The sequence below is a fragment of the Cyrtonyx montezumae genome, unplaced genomic scaffold (assembly GCF_038088225.1).
Source record: "Cyrtonyx montezumae isolate F1298 unplaced genomic scaffold, pur_monq_1.0 scaffold_0, whole genome shotgun sequence".
Taxonomy (NCBI): domain Eukaryota; kingdom Metazoa; phylum Chordata; class Aves; order Galliformes; family Odontophoridae; genus Cyrtonyx; species Cyrtonyx montezumae.
In genome coordinates this window covers 23,253,741-23,271,741 of record NW_027071824.1, presented here as the reverse complement: position 1 = coordinate 23,271,741, position 18,001 = coordinate 23,253,741, and the positions used below count along the sequence as shown (strand labels likewise).

The window sequence follows — 18,001 nt, the reverse complement described above, 5'->3', positions numbered from 1 at the left end:
TTTTTCCAAATGGAAATTCTCCATATGGAAACTTTATTTGGGGAAGAAATATATATGTATTTATGTATGTGCAAAAAGATGGTAACTGATAATTTGCATGTACCTTTCCTTTGACATCTGTATTGATTTTTGTTTCTCTTGGAATACAGACTCTTTTTCTGTAATTTGTGCTTGGAAATCTAAGCAGTACATGCTTTTAATTAATCTTCCTTTTTGTTTTCAGCCCTAAAAAGTTTTAACCTTTAGCTTCATTCTGATTCATAGTTTTCAAGGAAAAGTGTTTTTTCCTTCACAATATGGTACGCTCTTTAAAGATACTTCAGATTTCATTGTCGATTATATGAAATGTATCATTTACTGCCTTTCATAGTGGTGCTTTTCAGCAGCCTTATCAATGCTTTTCCACCAGAAATTTGAAGCAGATATGGCTTCATTTCTTATTCATAATTTCTTTCTGCTTCAAAAGCTACATATCAGGATTAATTGTATTTTATATCTGTTCTGTTTGCCAGGATACTCTTCAGAATTGTGCAGGATTCTACTATCCAGTTTATACTCTCTGGCATAAAATAAGGAATTTGAATGATTAGTTTCAAAGCCATGACCTGATGCATGTTTTTTTATTTTTTATTTTTTTTAATTTCTGGGGAGCAATCTTAACAATCCTAGCTGCCTGAGATCTGTTCGTCTAGGACAGGAGGGTTTTTTCTCTTGGAAGTTACCACTTTAATGACTTTCTCATAGTGCTAAACTGCACAGGAAGGAAAAAAATAAGCATTTTAAAATACATCTTAGATTCCAGTACTCTTTTTGCATTATACACACATGTAATTTCATCTCTTTTTTTTCCTTTCTAATAGTCTCGTGTTTTAGATAGTGAATAGGTAATAACAGATTATTTTAACTAAACTATGTATTTCCAAACTACAACAAATAAAATGAGTAAAATAACACTATTTGAAAGAGCAGGTTCTTAGCTATAACACAGTATGTTTCAACATAGGCACCACCAAAGGCTATGCATTTTCACCAGCAATGAATAAGAGCCTTCATGCCACACTTGTAAGTCTGTGTCGTCATCCAGAATGTGACCTGTCTTTCACAGTGCTGTTGCCACTGTCAACCTCTACTGACATACCACCACAATTTGCCTTTCATGAACTGACATAAAATAGGAAGCATTACTTTAAGCATATCCCTCATACAAATTGGTTATATGGATTGATTTCTGATCCACGTCAAGTTCATCAGAATTTCACAGTATTGAATTTATGCTGTTAATCAATTAACAGGAAGTCCTCATTTCTGTACTCCAGAGCTTATCTATTTGTTTATTTTATTTAATAGCAATCTTTAATTCTGCAAGCTGATGTTATGAATGTCTACACTTTTCCATGCTGTCATTTGTTTTCACTAGAAAAAAAGAGAGCCTAGCAGTGACTAATCATATTTTGCCAACATGCTTAGCAAATTGACATTGAAGTTTTTTTTCCTGAGGAACTGTTAAAATAATCAGTGAATTAAAATTCTAGCTAATTTTTTTCATAAAGAGCATTCTATGCTTCAGGAAAAGCTTTGTTTATCCACTCCTAAATTAGACTAGGTTTTGTATTTCACTAATGCCAGAAATTCATTTTCATTTGGGATTGTCTTTAGTGACAGATCTCCAAATGATTTTTTTCTCTTCTTGTTTGTGACTTAGGAGCATATAAATTAAAATGAAAAATCTGTTATGTTTTGCCTTGACAAATGCATGGTAGCAGGTCGTTGCACCATTTGACTCCTTAATAATTTGGAATTTTGTAACTGCTTAACAAGAAACATGCATATAATGACAGATAATAAAACTCACTGCCACTTTAAGAGAAGGCAGGCGGGTAGGCTGATAGCAGGTTTTACAGCTCACAGAAGAGGTGAATCACACTGCGACTGTTGAATAGCTTTCTGACATGTAAAGAGTAATTTTGAACTAGCTTATATGATGATTCTAGTATCTTATCCACCCAGCAGCAGTGTTTGGAATAGCAAAATGCTCATGGAGGTGCATTCTTGTCTTCAGCTGATCTGTCACGTTTCTTGGGGTGATGAGAAACATGGTGCTCTGTAGAGAATGTTTTCTGTGTATGCCACTAATGTTAAAAGTAAAAACTGTTTGTCTTGTGTGTTTGTTTACAAAACAATTTAAATTGTAAGCAAATATAATTGCTTCTTCATAAAAGTTATGAATTGTTCCAGCAGTGCCTATAGATGTTGAGTGCCAGAATTGGAGAACATCAGTAGTTATATTTTATTTGCTTTCAAAATATGTTCTGTTTTAGTTGCTGACAAATCATTATGAAAGATGCTGGAAGTATTATTGTTTACCAGGTGGATGGGGTAACTTTGGTGCTGCCTCAGAAGAAGAACTTCATTTATCGAGAAAGTTGTTCTGGGGTATTTTTGATGCTTTGTCTCAAAAGGTAATTCATTTTATTATCCAGCTACCACTAATAAAACACGTATCACTTTTCTGTAATTTGTAAATTTTACCTATCTTTCATTAACCAACTGTTATCCACCTTGAAGTGAATAATACATAATGGAAATATAGACATTAGAAAAAGTTTAGTCATCTAGTTTAAATCTTGCTGTTACATCTTCAGATAGCTATAGCTATTTGTCTGCTCATTAAAAATAAACGTGGTAATCTTGAAATATATCTGTAGAGGTCAACTGAACTTCAGAGCCCTAAAGGCAAGCACAAGCACCTGCAGATAGCTGAAAGCTGCATTTTTCTGGCTCATACACTTATAGTTCTTATAGTTTCTTCAACCAGGATTGCTGTCCGTCCGGATCCTCTTTTCAGAGAGTGATCTGCAGGTTCTGGTCAACAGTAGGCACAATATAAGCCAGCAGTGTCCCCTGGCTGTCAACAGGACAAACTGCATTTTTGGGGTGCATTAAATGAAGCATAGTCAGCTGGTCAGAAGAGGTGATTCTCCCACTCATTTAGCAATGGTGCAGCTTCACTTTGAGTGCTATGTGCAGTTCTGGTCTCCACAGTGTAAATTGGATATTAAATACATGAACACAGCCAGAGATCAACAAAACAAGGTCCTAGCTTTAGCTGTAGTTCCATAATTTGTTTTGGGCAATCAGTTGCCTTTATTTTCAGAAAAAAGAAATAAATTTTACACTAAGAAAGCCATTCTGTGGCTACTTGGTTTCACATATACCAGTTTTAGCAATGATGATGATGATGACTTCCTTTGACTATTCATTTTATATCCTTTGTGTGGTCTACAGAAGTATGAACAAGAACTGTTCAAACTGGCTTTGCCTTGTTTGAGTGCAGTTGCAGGGGCATTACCTCCAGATTATATGGAATCAAATTATGTCAATATGATGGAAAAACAATCTTCAATGGATTCAGATGGGAACTTTAATCCTCAACCTGTTGATACTTCAAAGTAAGGAATTATTTTGTTGTAAATATTTTTTCATGAGTATATAAAGAAGGATGGAGTCTTTTGTTGGTAAGATGTGAAATTACAACTTTTAGCCATAACTTTTCTGAATTCTCATCATCTAGATAAAATGTAGATCTTGAATTTTATTTTCCATCTAAAATAATAAAAAAATCTCCATTTACATTACTGATTTGTTGTTCAACATAGCAGATATTTAATGTGTTATCAGACTGAAGATAGAGCTCTCCAGTTACCTTTGTCTGTCTGCTACTGCCAGCCAAGCTGTACATCATCTCTGCTGTTATGAACATGTGCTAAGGCACTAATTCTGTTGCCTGTGAATAGCACTGTGCCTACAGAAAATGATAATGATCATATGTTCTCTTTTTTTACTCTGAATAATGGGGAAATAGGAAGAAAGATCTTCATTTCTTCAAACATTCAGATTCTGTCTGTCTAAGTACATAGTCAGAAAGAGTAGGTATTAGAAAGAGATTTTTTTGTCCTTATTTTTTACTACAGCTGAAACCATATTTTCCTTTATATAAAATAGTCTTTTGCTGGTATGGCTGTTCACTGTAACTTGAAAAATAATACTTGTAGGAAATTTGCTTCAATTGTCCTTGTGGAGTTTCTGTCTTTATTAACATTCAGAGAACAGAATGCAGTCAGTGTATTTATACCTTTGATACAGTAGTATGCTGATACAGGTACGTGCATGGAAATGTGATAGCAGAAGTCATTGTATAGACTGGAATGTAGGAATCACATTTCACACCATTAAAATTCATCTGTGATATATTTAAGGTATATATATTATCTGTTTATTAATCAGAGATATGACTTTTGGCATCCTTTCAGGGGAATATTCTAGATTGCCATAGTATACTCAAAACCTCAGAAAATGTTCTTTAACATTACCAGAATTATTTGTCACCTCATATCCTTAAGAGTTAACTGTTTTGTCATGATTCAAGAAAAAAATAAAAAATAAAAAGAAAAAGCACTACCTTAATCAGTGGCACTTCCAACCAGTTATTTATTATTTTGTGTGTCAGTCCTGCAATCGCTGCTTACCAGTCCCAGCCCTACTTATACGAAGCTATAATGATGATGCTGGATCAACATTTTCTGTCCTCCATGTGTGGCTGGGTTGGACTCTTGCAAACTGATATTCTGCCTGTGTACAACATAATTTTGTTTTACATATCATGCTGTAAATGGAAAAATATACTCTTCTACTTTGCAGTAGATGGCACTGTAGCACACTTGCTGCCTAAATTCTTTGTTGAAGGAGGGAAGATTTTGCTATTTCCAAGCGATCAAGAATAGGGATTAATACTGATATTTGATGAATCGTTTTTGGGAGAGGACTTTATCTGTGTTTGTCTCTTATTTGACAGTCAAGTACATCTGCTTTTCCTTTACTGCTTAAGATATTTTACCCAAGGGCTAGTGTATTTTTTTATATATGTCTGTTTTAATGTTTTTTGTTTTTTTAATAATATTTTTAATCTGTTCACTGAGGTTTTGGAAAATAAACCCTTGTCTTAATTCTAATACTTGAAGAACATTAATTCATTTTTTTTTCTATAAACTCATACAGTTTATAGAAATAGAATTCATGATGTGTTGCAAAAAAAAAGATGGTTGTCACACCTAGTTTCTTGTAGATATATGTAATAAACTACTGCATTTCTGAAGCAACAGGTCATATTTATATAGTAATCATAAGAAAATACTAGTAAGATAAATAGGTAACAAAAAGACTAAGTGCTGGGTATTGCTATTGAATTTCCCCTACACATGTCCTATAATAGCTGTAGTTCTCATTTGGTGATCATTAAATAGGTCAGATTGCATCTTTGATATAACTGGGTCTTGGAGAAACTGTGTGGGAGGAAAACAGCACAGTGAATTGCTTTGAATTGATCTGTGCATTACAAAATGTTTTAAAACTTTTCATCAGAACAAATTTCAGGTTTAGCGTGTGTGATCTATTAGCTTTTTTTCCCCTTAAATTTCAGCATTACAATCCCTGAGAAGCTGGAATATTTTATTAACAAATATGCGGAGCACTCTCACGATAAATGGTCGATGGAAAAGGTAAAATTTCTATTCCTTTTTATCTTTTTTTATTTGTATCCACTTAATATGGAAAAGATTTAACTCTGAGTGTTATTCTTTTTCATAATATTCCCAGTTGGTATGTAGATAAGAAATATTTTTTTGAAATATGTTTTTTGAAGATAAGGACTTCTGTATGTCTACAGAAATATTTCAGAATAGTTTTTCAGCATTTCATTATTTTTATTTTTGAATTGCTGTCTTAAATTTTTTATTTCTAAAAATATAAAATTTATAAAAATATAGACGCTTTTTGGATTTCTATTACTTCATGTAGTTTCTAGTGTCAAGTATTGAAATCTATTCCTCAACTGTAACACAATATTCTGCTCTGTAGAGTTATCTAAAGGAAGTCAAGAAAGACAAAATATCTTAAAATATTTGCTTCAAGCAGTTGCTAATTTTCAGAAAAGGTTTTTTTTATATAATTCATTTCATTATGTGTGGATAATACAAAGATTAATTGAGAAAATTTTAGGAAGGACATTTTAAGAGAACAGATTGGCAGAAGCATTCTTCCACTTCTTTATACAAAGTAAAAATAGGATTTATCATATTATTGCCCTCTTTATTACTTTTTTCAGTTTGCCAATGGATGGACATATGGTGAAACATATTCTGAATCTGCAAAAGTGCAACCATTAATGAAACAGTATAAATTACTCTCCGAAAAGGTGAGGAATTTATTCATTCTTCTTGATCCAGGCTAACTGAAAGATCGCATCTTTCATTGTGAAAGTATTACATTGCTATTAAATCATCGCTTTTCTTTTTTGCACCACATTTTGTTGTTGTTGTTGTTGTATTTTGTTTGTTTTTGTTTTAGTCCATCCACTAGTGCATTCTTGAAGCATTCCTCATAAATCTCAGAAAGGAGGAGTAGTGTTTTCTTGTACAATAGGCAGGCCACTAGAACTTTTCTCTCATGGTTCAACATAACTGGCCTAATGTGCAGTGAAACTCAAGTGTCATAATGCCAGTATATTTTTAAAGCAAGATCATCCAGGGATGATTAATGAAGGTTAGATTTCAAGTGACTCTTTTTCTGTTCTCCTCCAGCATAGAATCATAGAACTGCTAAAGTTCAAAAAGACCTTCAACGTCATAATGTCCAACAAGGTTAGATTAGGAGACTGGAAAATTTGATAAAGGGAGCAAGTCTGGGAGAACACATCAGATCTCTGGATAACTTAATCTTGCTAACTTTAGTTAATTCAATTAGGTTAGGTAATCTGACTAGCACGAGGTTGATCTCCAGGGTTCTCTTCTGATGTAGACTTCTTTATTATTCTGTAATTATGTTGTTTTATTTCATCTGCCAGAAAGACCATCATATTGCTCCTAATAATTAACCAGTCCAACTTTGAGTTAATGTTGAGTTAATGCCAGTAACTCTTAATTTATCCCTGTGATCATCAAGTTCCTGCCTGGCCAGAATTTTACCCACCTCTAAAATGATAAATAAACTTAAATATTTTGTAGGATTTATTTGCCTCATTGTAAAGTCCTTGTGCCACAATTTTGGTGTGTTTCTTTGCATTTCCTTATAATCAAGCAAAGCACCGTAATTCATTTCCTGTTCTGCACAGCTACATGTTAAACAAAGTAATTCTTGCCTGTGTACCCTTCTAGGAGAAAGAAATTTATCGATGGCCAATCAAAGAATCATTAAAAACCATGCTGGCATGGGGATGGCGGATTGAAAGGACGCGGGAGGGAGATTCCATGGCATTGTATAATCGGACACGTCGCATATCTCAAACTAGTCAAGTAAGTAGTTTTACTGAAAATGTACCTCCTCAAAATATTAATAATAAATCATATAAAACTTGCTCTCCATTATTTGATTTTTGTGGATGTTGAAATAATCCTGTAGTGCCAAAATATGTGAAAGAATTTTTTAGAAGGGATCATTCAACACCGAAGATTGGTTTGGATTTCACTGCACTGAATCTTGATGCTTTTTCACTGTTAAAAAATACAGTGCTAATGAACATTTAAAAAATTAAAGTATTAAACTATTTTTTTATTTTATTTAAAATTCTCTAAATTATTTATAAATATTGTATTGGATGTTGAATTTTTCGATTTTTGTGGCTATGTATGCCTTCAAGTAATTAAACAACTAAGTAAATGTACACATATAACTGATTTGTCATTTTAGAAGAAGGAAATTGAATACTAATATTAATGTTAATGAAACATAAATTATACTTGCATATTTATACATATGTATTCATATATATTTTTTTCAATTTTATTGGTAGAGTTGTATGTAGAGTCAGATCAGAGAAGGAAATGGAGGAGAAGAATCTCTACTTCACTCATGTCTGCAAAATTTACATGTGCTAGTCTGTCATACACCTGTGAAAAATAAGCAGTTGAAACGGCCCCTCCACTCTCTAGGCATTAGGAAGTGCGTATTATGGGATTTGATTTAGCGCTTAGAATGAAGTAAAATTTTAGTTTACAAACAATAATTTCCTTCTGGAGTTCTTGATTTTCAACTTCCTGACTTTTGGTTTTTATAATGTTGCCCCCAGACACTGTAGTAACAGATATTTATATGTTCTTTATGTGTAAGGAGCCATTTAGAATTAGTAGCTTTTATAATAGGGGTCAGATAATTGTAAGAACAGCTGTTGTAGATAAGTTAGTCTTCCCATACTATTAAAAATGACTTAACTATGCTAGGAGAGTTTTTGAAATCAAGAATACCATAGCATTTCAGAGTATACTATCACATTAATAATTTTGTATACTTAAAATGTGCTAATCACAGAGAAAATCAAAAATCTAGCATTTTCCCCTGTTCAGCTGAGAAATTATGATATTTAATCAGTATTTTCATTGTTAATTTAACAGCTGTTTACGTTAGGAAACACAAGAAAGCAGTTATTTTTTTTTTTCTGTTTACTGCTTTTATATGTCCATTGTATTATTGTTTTCTCTGTCAAAAATAATATATGGGCAATTACACTTCGAAGTCTTGCAAATTCTCATATGTGTGCATATAAATATGATATAAAACAAGGAAAATAGTTTCTTTTAAAGGAAGGTATTAATGTATGTTCATGTAGTTGACATGAGTATATCTCTCACAGCATAATCAATAGGGGAAAGCACAATAATTCCCTTTTTCTAGCCACGTTTCTTGCATCAATGGTTTGCCATCCAGCAAATCTCCATCACTGTTTATCTTTATTTGATCTTTTTGACCTTTGAATTTGACCTTTGAATGAGCCTGTGACAAACTTAAGTAGTAGAGAGAATGACAAAATGGTGGTGTTTTCTGAGGGGGGAGGGCAGAAAGAAAGGGACGTGTCTTATTTAGTAGATTCTGTAGGTAGAAATGGAGTTGAATAGAAAAACAGAAAGCTTGATTGTTGTCTGAATTCACCTTGAAGAACATCATCTGTGGTTTAGCCTGCTTCATCTTTGAAAAAAAAACATCTTGGAAAATGTAGGAATTATAACTTTAGCACAGAAATATTCACAGTGAGTTCATATTTTAAACATCTTTTGAAGTAAAATTTGCATTTAAATGTGGGGTGTTTGCACCTTTTCCCTACACATGACTTAAATTTACTACTATTGGTATATTTCCAGTTGGGTTGCATACGGTGCTGTTTATCATCTAGAGATAAAGTGATTTTTTTCCTATGTCCTTTCATTACTTTCAATATCTTTTTAATATTAACTTCTTCATAACAATTGTAAATATATATAACTCCAACAGCTCAACTATTTTGCTTGCCATTCAGATCTCTGTAGACGCAGCCCATGGTTACAGTCCTCGAGCAATTGACATGAGCAATGTCACCCTCTCCAGAGATGTGCACGTAAGTCAGAAGCACTTTCTAACCCTTTTGATAATTACAAAAGTTCTTTTTTTTGGTAAATTTATTGAAAATAAATGTTGTGCATTCTATTATTTCCTTTGATATATTCTGAATTTTTTTTTGTCTTTTTCAACATTGCTTTTTGATTCTCCATTACTTAAAAAAGAGCAGTTCTTTCTGAAAGGCTCCAAAGTTTCTTTTAGTCCCAGATTAATTTTCCAAACCATGTTTGCTAACATAATTTATTCTGAAGAGAATTCTGTTTAGAAGAGTTTGGAACATCATTTGTTTGTTTTTGTTTGCTTTATGTTTACCATTAATTTCACCACTGGCTTCCACGAACATTTCATCATTGCTTATTTTTCCAAACTGAATCAGGAACTACTGATATGGCTTATAGTTAAGAGATCTTGAGCAGGAATTTGATAGATCTATCACTAGTTTGCTGTTATTTGGAGCATTACTTTTAGTTGGTTTAGTTTCTGCCTCTAGAAAGTTAGGTTTTGTAGTGATAGTTGATGGTGCTAGACTTCAAAGTCCGCTGTTTTACTCTGAGTACAGTTGCAATATTCTGTAGACATATACTAGATAAGTTTAAATTAACATGAGATTTGGTACCAGAATAGTGATGAAAACATAGTACTCCAAGCTGGTTATAAAAAACTTTTGAAATGTAGGGACTTTGCCCATACAGAACTCTGTTGTAGTACAGTGAAATGATCAGCAGTAGTAATTGGCTAACTACTTACTGAAGAATTTTGTTACCGTAGGTCCATGAAATACAAAGAGTGAAATCAAGAGAAATTCTACAGCTTCTTATATTTAGAGGGTACTGACTCACGAACAAGGGAGGGGAGAGGTTAAAATGTTTTCTCATACTGTGATTGTAGTTTCTATTACCTTGAGAATGGAGAGCTCTTCTGTGTAATTTGAGATATATATATTTTTATTTGACTACTCTGAAAGAGTTTTATAAGAAGTTTGCTGTTCTTTGTTTCCCCTTTGAAGTCCTTCATGGGGTTCTTGCTCTTTGTTTTGAGAATCAAGTTCCTTCTATGTGATTCCTTCTGTTTGCTTTTAACAGTTTTCTTTTTGTCATCAGGTCCCTAACTCCTGCCTGCCTAATCTGTGAAAATGATGTATCGTAATTGTGCAGTAAAAGCTCTTGTTTTCATTTAATCATTACAGTGTAATTGTATTTAGACTGCCAATACACAAAAGTTGTAATTAAATATCAACTGAAAATTTGTCCTTCCTTGGGAGTTGACAATTTCAAATTATTGCTAAGTTCTCCATTTTTTTCTAAGGCGATGGCAGAGATGATGGCTGAAAACTACCATAATATATGGGCAAAGAAAAAGAAAATGGAGCTTGAAGCAAAAGGTAATGTAAACCAGTACTTTATTTTAAATTTAGTTTGATTATCTTAAAGCACAAATTGGAGAAAATGTGTGAGCCAGAGTGCCGGAGCTTTGGTAATACCAAATGTTATCATTCCTGCTGAAGTAGTTTACCACTTCTGTTGCAATACAGGAAGAAATAAAAAATTGTGATGCATTAGTAAGATACATGAATGCATTTTCCTTCTAATTTTTATCTGTCAGACTATTGTCCATTGGACTCTGATTTTCTTTGGGGTACTTCTTTTTATTGCAGATAGCTCTAGAAGGGTGTTTTAAATTGACAAATGATAAATCTAGACCAGATTTTTGATTCTATGTAAAACAAATTAATTGTGATCTGTTAATCTCTGCTCAACAAATAATGAATTTTGTGTCATATTGTGTGACTGCTGTCTGTATTAGATACATTTGTTTAACTATAAATAATTTTTTTTTTGCACATTATATCTGTACATAGAGGAAACAATACTTGGATAAACAACAAATTAATTTGCAGATGTCTGAGTGTAGGATTTTGTGTTATCCAAAGGTGCAAAGATTAACATTATGCACCAAATTTGACCTTTTCTCTTTTTTTTTTCCATGTGCTGCATTTTTTTAATTTGTAAACCTCTTGCTAATTTATGGTAATTAAGATTTCATGAAAAAATTCATTTGCATTTCTGTCTTTATTTTTTTTTGCTATTAAATTGAAATACATCACTTTCACATAGATTTTTAGTTGTGCATATGTTGTCCTAAGTTGCATGAATCCATGTGGTTTAACCTAGCAGCTACCTAAGCACCATATGGACTTTCACTCACACCTCTTTTCCCAGTGAGATGGGGAGAGGATAAAATGCAGAACTCATAGTTTGAGATAACTATTTAATAAAACAAAAGACTGAAATAATGGTGATGATAATTATACTGTCAGAAGTATCTATATATATGTTAGAAGTATCTATATAGCCATGTCTAAAGTTTGTATCTGAATATTTTGTGGAAATATAGTGTTTTTTGTAAAGAAACAGAAAAATTGGTTATTAGTACTTCAAGCTAGACTGTACTGTAACGTGCTGTTATTACTGCAGTGTTTTTGCATATCAGGAAATATTGTGTCAACAGATGTTTTTAAACTACCTTTTAATTCTCTTGATATTCCATAGTAGGAGGAGGCAACCATCCTCTTCTAGTTCCTTATGATACACTCACAGCCAAAGAAAAAGCTAAGGACAGAGAAAAAGCACAGGATATTTTGAAATTTCTACAGATTAATGGATATGTAGTTTCCAGGTAACAAAACTTTATCTTATCATCAGCAGTGTTCCTTTTTAGTGCAGAAATCTGCAGCACAAAAGCAGATCAATTTAGTAGGTATTTGTGCCCTAAGTTGTAAATTAACTGTTTGTAAATATTGTGCCTTTAACAGTGGAGTGCCAAACAGCCTTGCTGGTAAAGCATAACTTCTTTATGTTCAGTCCTTAAAGCATTGGTCCTTCATAATCAAAGCTTATGTCATTAACAGACTATTGATTGAAAACAACACCCTACATCACAAATCCATTATCTGCTAATTAATTGTTGATTTGTTGCAAGAAGATAGACTTTTGGAACATAGATCAAAAGATAAAGTAAATTGCAATTTCAGAAGTTGTTTTTTTTTGTTTTGTTTTTACTTTTTTTTTTTTTTTTCTCAAATGCTAGATAGATTTTAAAAATTTCCTCATTACAAGTACAATTGTAGGCAAAACTCATGATGAGAGAGACTAACTTTTCTTCTGGAATGATTATTTAAAGCTAAGTATTTTGGTAGTTTTGAAATTCCCTCAGCCAAAAATCAATCAGTGAAAGATATTAAAGATGGAAATACCTTACAAATAAGTGAAAGAAACTGAAATAGTACTAGATGAATCTGGGTGACTAGTCCTCTTTTTCTGGGGAACCTTGGGAAACTTGAATTGCATCTTAACAAACTGCTTAAAACCTAACTGTTAGAATTGTTCTGTTTAAATTAAACAGTACTCATTAATAAGCAATTTATTATTACTAGAGAAAATAGCCTCAGAAGAGGTAAGATTGTTTTTATTCCTTTTTGCTAGGTTAAAAATTGACTTGCTCTTATTTCAGAGGACTTAAGGACCTGGAATTGGACACTCCTTCCATTGAGAAACGCTTTGCCTACAGTTTCCTTCAGCAACTTATAAGATATGTAGATGAAGCACATCAGTACATTTTGGAATTTGGTATAGTATATTTGCACATTTTTCTAAGAATTACTGTGATGTTTGAAATTATTAAAACAACTTAAAAATTTTAAAAAATAAATTCTTGTACTAGGAGATTTTCCTCTAGCTTTTCGTAGTTGATGATGATGAATTTTGGAAAGATATCTATTTCACATTCATTCTAGTTTCCTGCATTCATTCTTCAGATGAAAAGTATTCATGATTTATGATGACTATCATTATTTGAAAAAAACAAAAGAATGTTCCCTTGCATTCATACACAAACTGATAACCTCTAATATGTGAGCATTAGTATTTACTATTCATATTTATCCTCTCTTTTACAGAGAGAACTAAAGTAATCATTTGTACAAATTTCAACTGTTTTCTAGAGGAGAAACAGCTCTATGAAGGAAAATGTTTTTCTTAAAGAAAAAAAAAAGAAGAAAAAAGTTAACAAAAGTAACAGTTTGGGCCAGATCAGATTTTTATGAGAGCAGTAAGAGGGAAAGAACTGGAGCAAGAAGCAGCTTCTGTTTGACCTTGGAATTGCAAAGCCATGTGATTTATCTTTTACCTCATGTCAGGGAATGCATGCTCTAATTGAAAATACTAACACAGAATAAGCAGGAAGATAGAACAAACCAGTGCTCATCCAAATACTTGTCTAGTTTTAAAGTGAAAATTATCAATTTTATGAATGATTATATTCCATGATTCCTTACACTAGGAAAAATCTAACAACTTCTGCTGTTACTGCCTAATAATCATGGCTTTGTTTTCTACTTAATATGAGGTAGATTGAATGCTGGAAAACTAGAGACCCTGGAGGAACAAATGCTATTCCTGTAATTTATTGGATAAGCAGAAAGAAGTTAATGAATAAAGAATAAGTGTTTTCTGTATACTAAGGTCTCTTAAAAACAATATGTGAGTATTAAAGCAATAGGAGCAAAGAATTAAGTTTATTTTCTTTTGGTTAATTCCAATAATTCATTTTGTTTTTTAGACGAAGTCTGCAAAAACACAATGAAAATTTGTTAATTCTGTTACACCTTGAAAATACAGGAGAAATTAGTTCCTTTAGAATCAGAATTCAGACCTTCAAAAGTATTGCCATTAACTAGAAAAGTACAAACATGGAACTAGCTTTTAATTCCATACAGGTTTTTGTATCTCTTTGAACTATCAGTTACCTACACATCTATGGATATTTTGACAGTTTTTCTTTGCACATTTTATTTGTTGTTAATTTTCTTCTCATGTGGTAGCTGTAAAATGGCTCTTTATCTTATGTGTTTATTGTTGGTGGTATATAAAATCAGTATCAATATCTAAAGACCACTCTTATTTATTTATAATATATACTTTCTAAGAAAAATGCCGAACAGACCATAATTAGGATATGTAATAGGAAACATAATTTTCTTCTTTCTTCAGATGGTGGCAGCAGAGGCAAAGGAGAGCATTTCCCATATGAACAAGAAATCAAGTTCTTTGCCAAAGTACAGTATATCTTTGCTTGTTATTTGTCAACATAGTAAGTAGCTGAGAAAGGATACGTTAGTGAACATGATTATCGATGATTTACTTGTACCCTTCTGTCTTAAAGTCATTGTTTTAATAACTGAAAGCAATAGCAATAAAAATAGCTTGAAAATACAAAAATGAAGTATAATCATGAAAAAAATTACAGGACTCTTTTCTTGCTATCATTATTCCCTTAATTATATGTAATTAATCTTGTGATGTTATAACCTCCCTACATTTTCCGTTTACTGATGGTGTAGTTCAGTAGTTTCTGTTACAGTCTTTAGTCAGCTGAATGTTTACTGGAACTGACCTGTCATGTATCGTTCAATGTTACCTTCTTTATCTCTATCTCTTGTTTTAAAATAATGCCAAAATCTTCATCACAGAACCACAAAATGGCTGAGGGTTGGAATAGACGTCTGGAAGTCATGTAGTCTAGGCACACTGCACAGGCAGTGTCAAAGACGGCAAAGTACTCAGGACTTTGTCCAGGTGGCTTTTGAGTATCTCCAAGGAGGGAGACACCACAGCCTGTCAGAGCAACATGTCCTCGTGCTGGGTCAACCTCATAGTAGTGTTATTTGTTGTTGTTTGTTTTTATTTGTTTGTTTTAAAAAAGTATTTCCTTGTGTTTGGACAGAACCTTGTATTGTGCCCTTTACAACTCCATTTAATCAATAATGATCAAGTTGCTATTTGAGTTCTTTGCAGCAGGGATACTGTTGATTCTTAGTCAACTTGATGTCCATCTGGATCCCAGGTCTTCCTTTGCAGAGCTATTTTCCAGGCAGTCAGCTCTCACTGTGTATCAATCCGTGGGGTTATTCCTCCCCAGATACAGGACTTTGCATATTCCATTGTTGACCTTTTTGGTTCCTGTCAGCCCAGTTCTTCTTCATATGAGAATTTGAATTAAGAAAACCTGTTTTTAACTTTGGCACTCAAAAGCCTGTCTGGAGCTTGAATGTTCAAAGTACCTTTTCAGTTCATTAGTGAATAGGCACAGGTAGGTATTTGCAACGTTTCCTAACCCTGATACGTTTGCAGTAAAGTGTAATCTCCTGCAGTACTTACATAACATACTATTTTTCTGTGATCATTGACACTCGTTTTTGTGAACACATACGCAAAAGGAAGTAATTATAAGAAAACTTTTGTGGACAAGCCCTTAATGAGTGAGGGTGTTCTTGGAGTTTTATTTGAGAGCATGTAGCATTAAATGCCATTAGTGTATCAGTTCAAAGGGATTTTTTTATTGAAACCTCCCTACATTAAAGGTATGAACAACAATAGTTGTGTCCAGGTATGCAATACTGGACAAATATTAAATTGTGTCATAAAATGAAATAATGCTTCCTGTTTATATTCCTCAGAGATCTAGTCTGAGTGATAATGTAAATAATTTTTTGCTGCTTTTCCTGATGATATTTTAAGTATCTTGGATAATAACTTTTTTTTTAATGAAAATAGATAGACAATAAAATATATTGGGAATTTGAAAGTGAACACATTTGAAATATCCTGTCTGTAGCTGTGACTTACAAAGGATAATAGAAAACATAGCAAAGAAAGCCCTCAGATAACCACTTCTTTCTGATGTAATTTCAGGTTGTGCTCCCATTGATTGATCAGTATTTCAAAAATCATCGTTTGTATTTCTTATCTGCAGCAAGTAGGCCTCTCAGCAGTGGAGGCCATGCCTCTAATAAGGAGAAAGAAATGGTGACAAGGTAAATTTTAAAATAATGTTAATTTGTATGCACATGTATATATGTCATTAAACATTGTAATTTATTGTGGGTAGGTGAGAAGTGGGAGGCTGAGAAACATTTTTACAAATATAAAAATTAACCTTTTTTCACTTCCTTTCCCGTGTGAGAAAATTCATTGCATGAAATGAGGAAGAGTGTCCCGAGTTATGATTATGTGATGTTTTAAAGGTAGTGATGATGATTTTCAAATGCAGGATCTTAATTTACGAGCAACAATACATCTGTAGTATAGGATATATAATTGTGTATCAGTTCTCACTGTTGGGATTACATATGTAGTGAAGTAATTATTCCTACAACATTTTATTTATACTTAAAGGAAAATACTGCCAATAACTGAATTTCAGTAACAATGTCATTATTACTGTCCACCTTAAAAAATAAATTATTATATTCTTTCTGCTCTTTGATTTTCTAAGTAGTGACAACAGTAGTAATACTACAGAAATATCCTCTTGATACATCTTCTGAAGTTATACATTATTAAACTGTATTTCCAGGAATGGTTTCACTTAATTTCATTTCTGGTTGAATTGAAACTCATGTTTCCCATTTAGTAGTGAGGACTACAAATACTACACAAGACCATCTGTGTACCTGCACAGTACAGGTGTTATGGATGTCCTCTTGGTTGCTTTTTCTACCAAACTGGTCAAAACTAAATTGTAGCTCTTTGAGGTAGACAGGCATACAGATATGAGGGATCATACAGATATGAGGGGATATCCAAGACTGTATTAACATTGAGTAAACTTTCTAGCAGCAATGCTAAAAATAAATAGAGTTACTCTTGGCCCTGTCATCACCTGAGTTGATTTGGTCTGGTAGCTTGGCTGAATGGCCTTCTTCAAAGAACTAAACAATTATTTTGAAATGCATGCATCTAGAACTGCTGTGTTTCTCTCTGTAATATCCTGGATAAAAACATTTTAGCGTTTGTGAAGTAAAGACTCCATGCCAAACAAGGAAATATTAGCACGTGCAGTATGGATTCAGGAATTCTGTGCATGTGCTGTCTAGCTGTATGCGTGACAGTCCGGAATATGTAGCTCATCAAAAGTATCAGGGATGCTGCCAAACTCGATTCAGTTTTTTTCCATCCAGAAGTGTCAGAAAAAATCAATAAAACACATGCAAACCTGGATAAATCTTGGCTATAACTGTTGCTATTGTGCAGCTTATTTCTTAACTGTCAGGATAATACAACTACATTACGTGATCCATTTTTTAAAGTGCTGTTTTGGGCTGCTTTAATAGATTCACAACGTTATTGTTTCTCCCACGCTCTCCCGATTGTAGGGAATTTTTCAAAGCTGAATTTTGGATCTTCTGTTGTTTCCCCTTTAGATTTGTTTGGATGCGACTCTTATCGAGACTTCCCTTTGAATCAAGTGCAGTTTCAGACTGCTGTCTTTTCCAGTGAACATGAGCTTACATTGTTTTAAACCATGAAAGAGGTCATTTTGATTGTCAACAAGTGCAACAATCATTTGTTGTTTAGCAAACATATTAAATCTAGACCAGTTGTAGGAGAACATATGGGTCACTTCCTCCTGAAATATCATGGAATTATCTTTTATTTATTTGTAAACAGCTTCTTCAGGATTGCATTTCTTCTCCCTTATACTGCTGTAAAATTCCTTGTATGTTTGCAGTTGTGTCAGATTA

At 33.0% G+C, this 18,001-nt stretch overlaps 1 protein-coding gene across 9 annotated transcripts in view; it reads left to right on the top strand.

Moving 5' to 3' along the window:
• Positions 1-18,001, top strand: part of RYR2 (ryanodine receptor 2) — a 343,878-nt gene that overhangs the window by 239,618 nt on the left and 86,259 nt on the right. For 6 of the 9 annotated variants that reach the window (XM_065729961.1, XM_065729984.1, XM_065729953.1 and 3 more), the window contains 11 exons: positions 2,319-2,459; positions 3,286-3,449; positions 5,477-5,555; positions 6,161-6,250; positions 7,209-7,346; positions 9,341-9,418; positions 10,726-10,801; positions 11,970-12,096; positions 12,931-13,046; positions 14,469-14,533; positions 16,170-16,291. In XM_065729961.1, coding sequence (XP_065586033.1) covers positions 2,319-2,459; positions 3,286-3,449; positions 5,477-5,555; positions 6,161-6,250; positions 7,209-7,346; positions 9,341-9,418; positions 10,726-10,801; positions 11,970-12,096; positions 12,931-13,046; positions 14,469-14,533; positions 16,170-16,291 — 1,196 coding nt within the window. The remainder of the gene's footprint in view (positions 1-2,318; positions 2,460-3,285; positions 3,450-5,476; positions 5,556-6,160; positions 6,251-7,208; positions 7,347-9,340; positions 9,419-10,725; positions 10,802-11,969; positions 12,097-12,930; positions 13,047-14,468; positions 14,534-16,169; positions 16,292-18,001) is intronic. The other 3 variants (XM_065730001.1, XM_065729976.1, XM_065729943.1) reach the window with 1 other exon arrangement.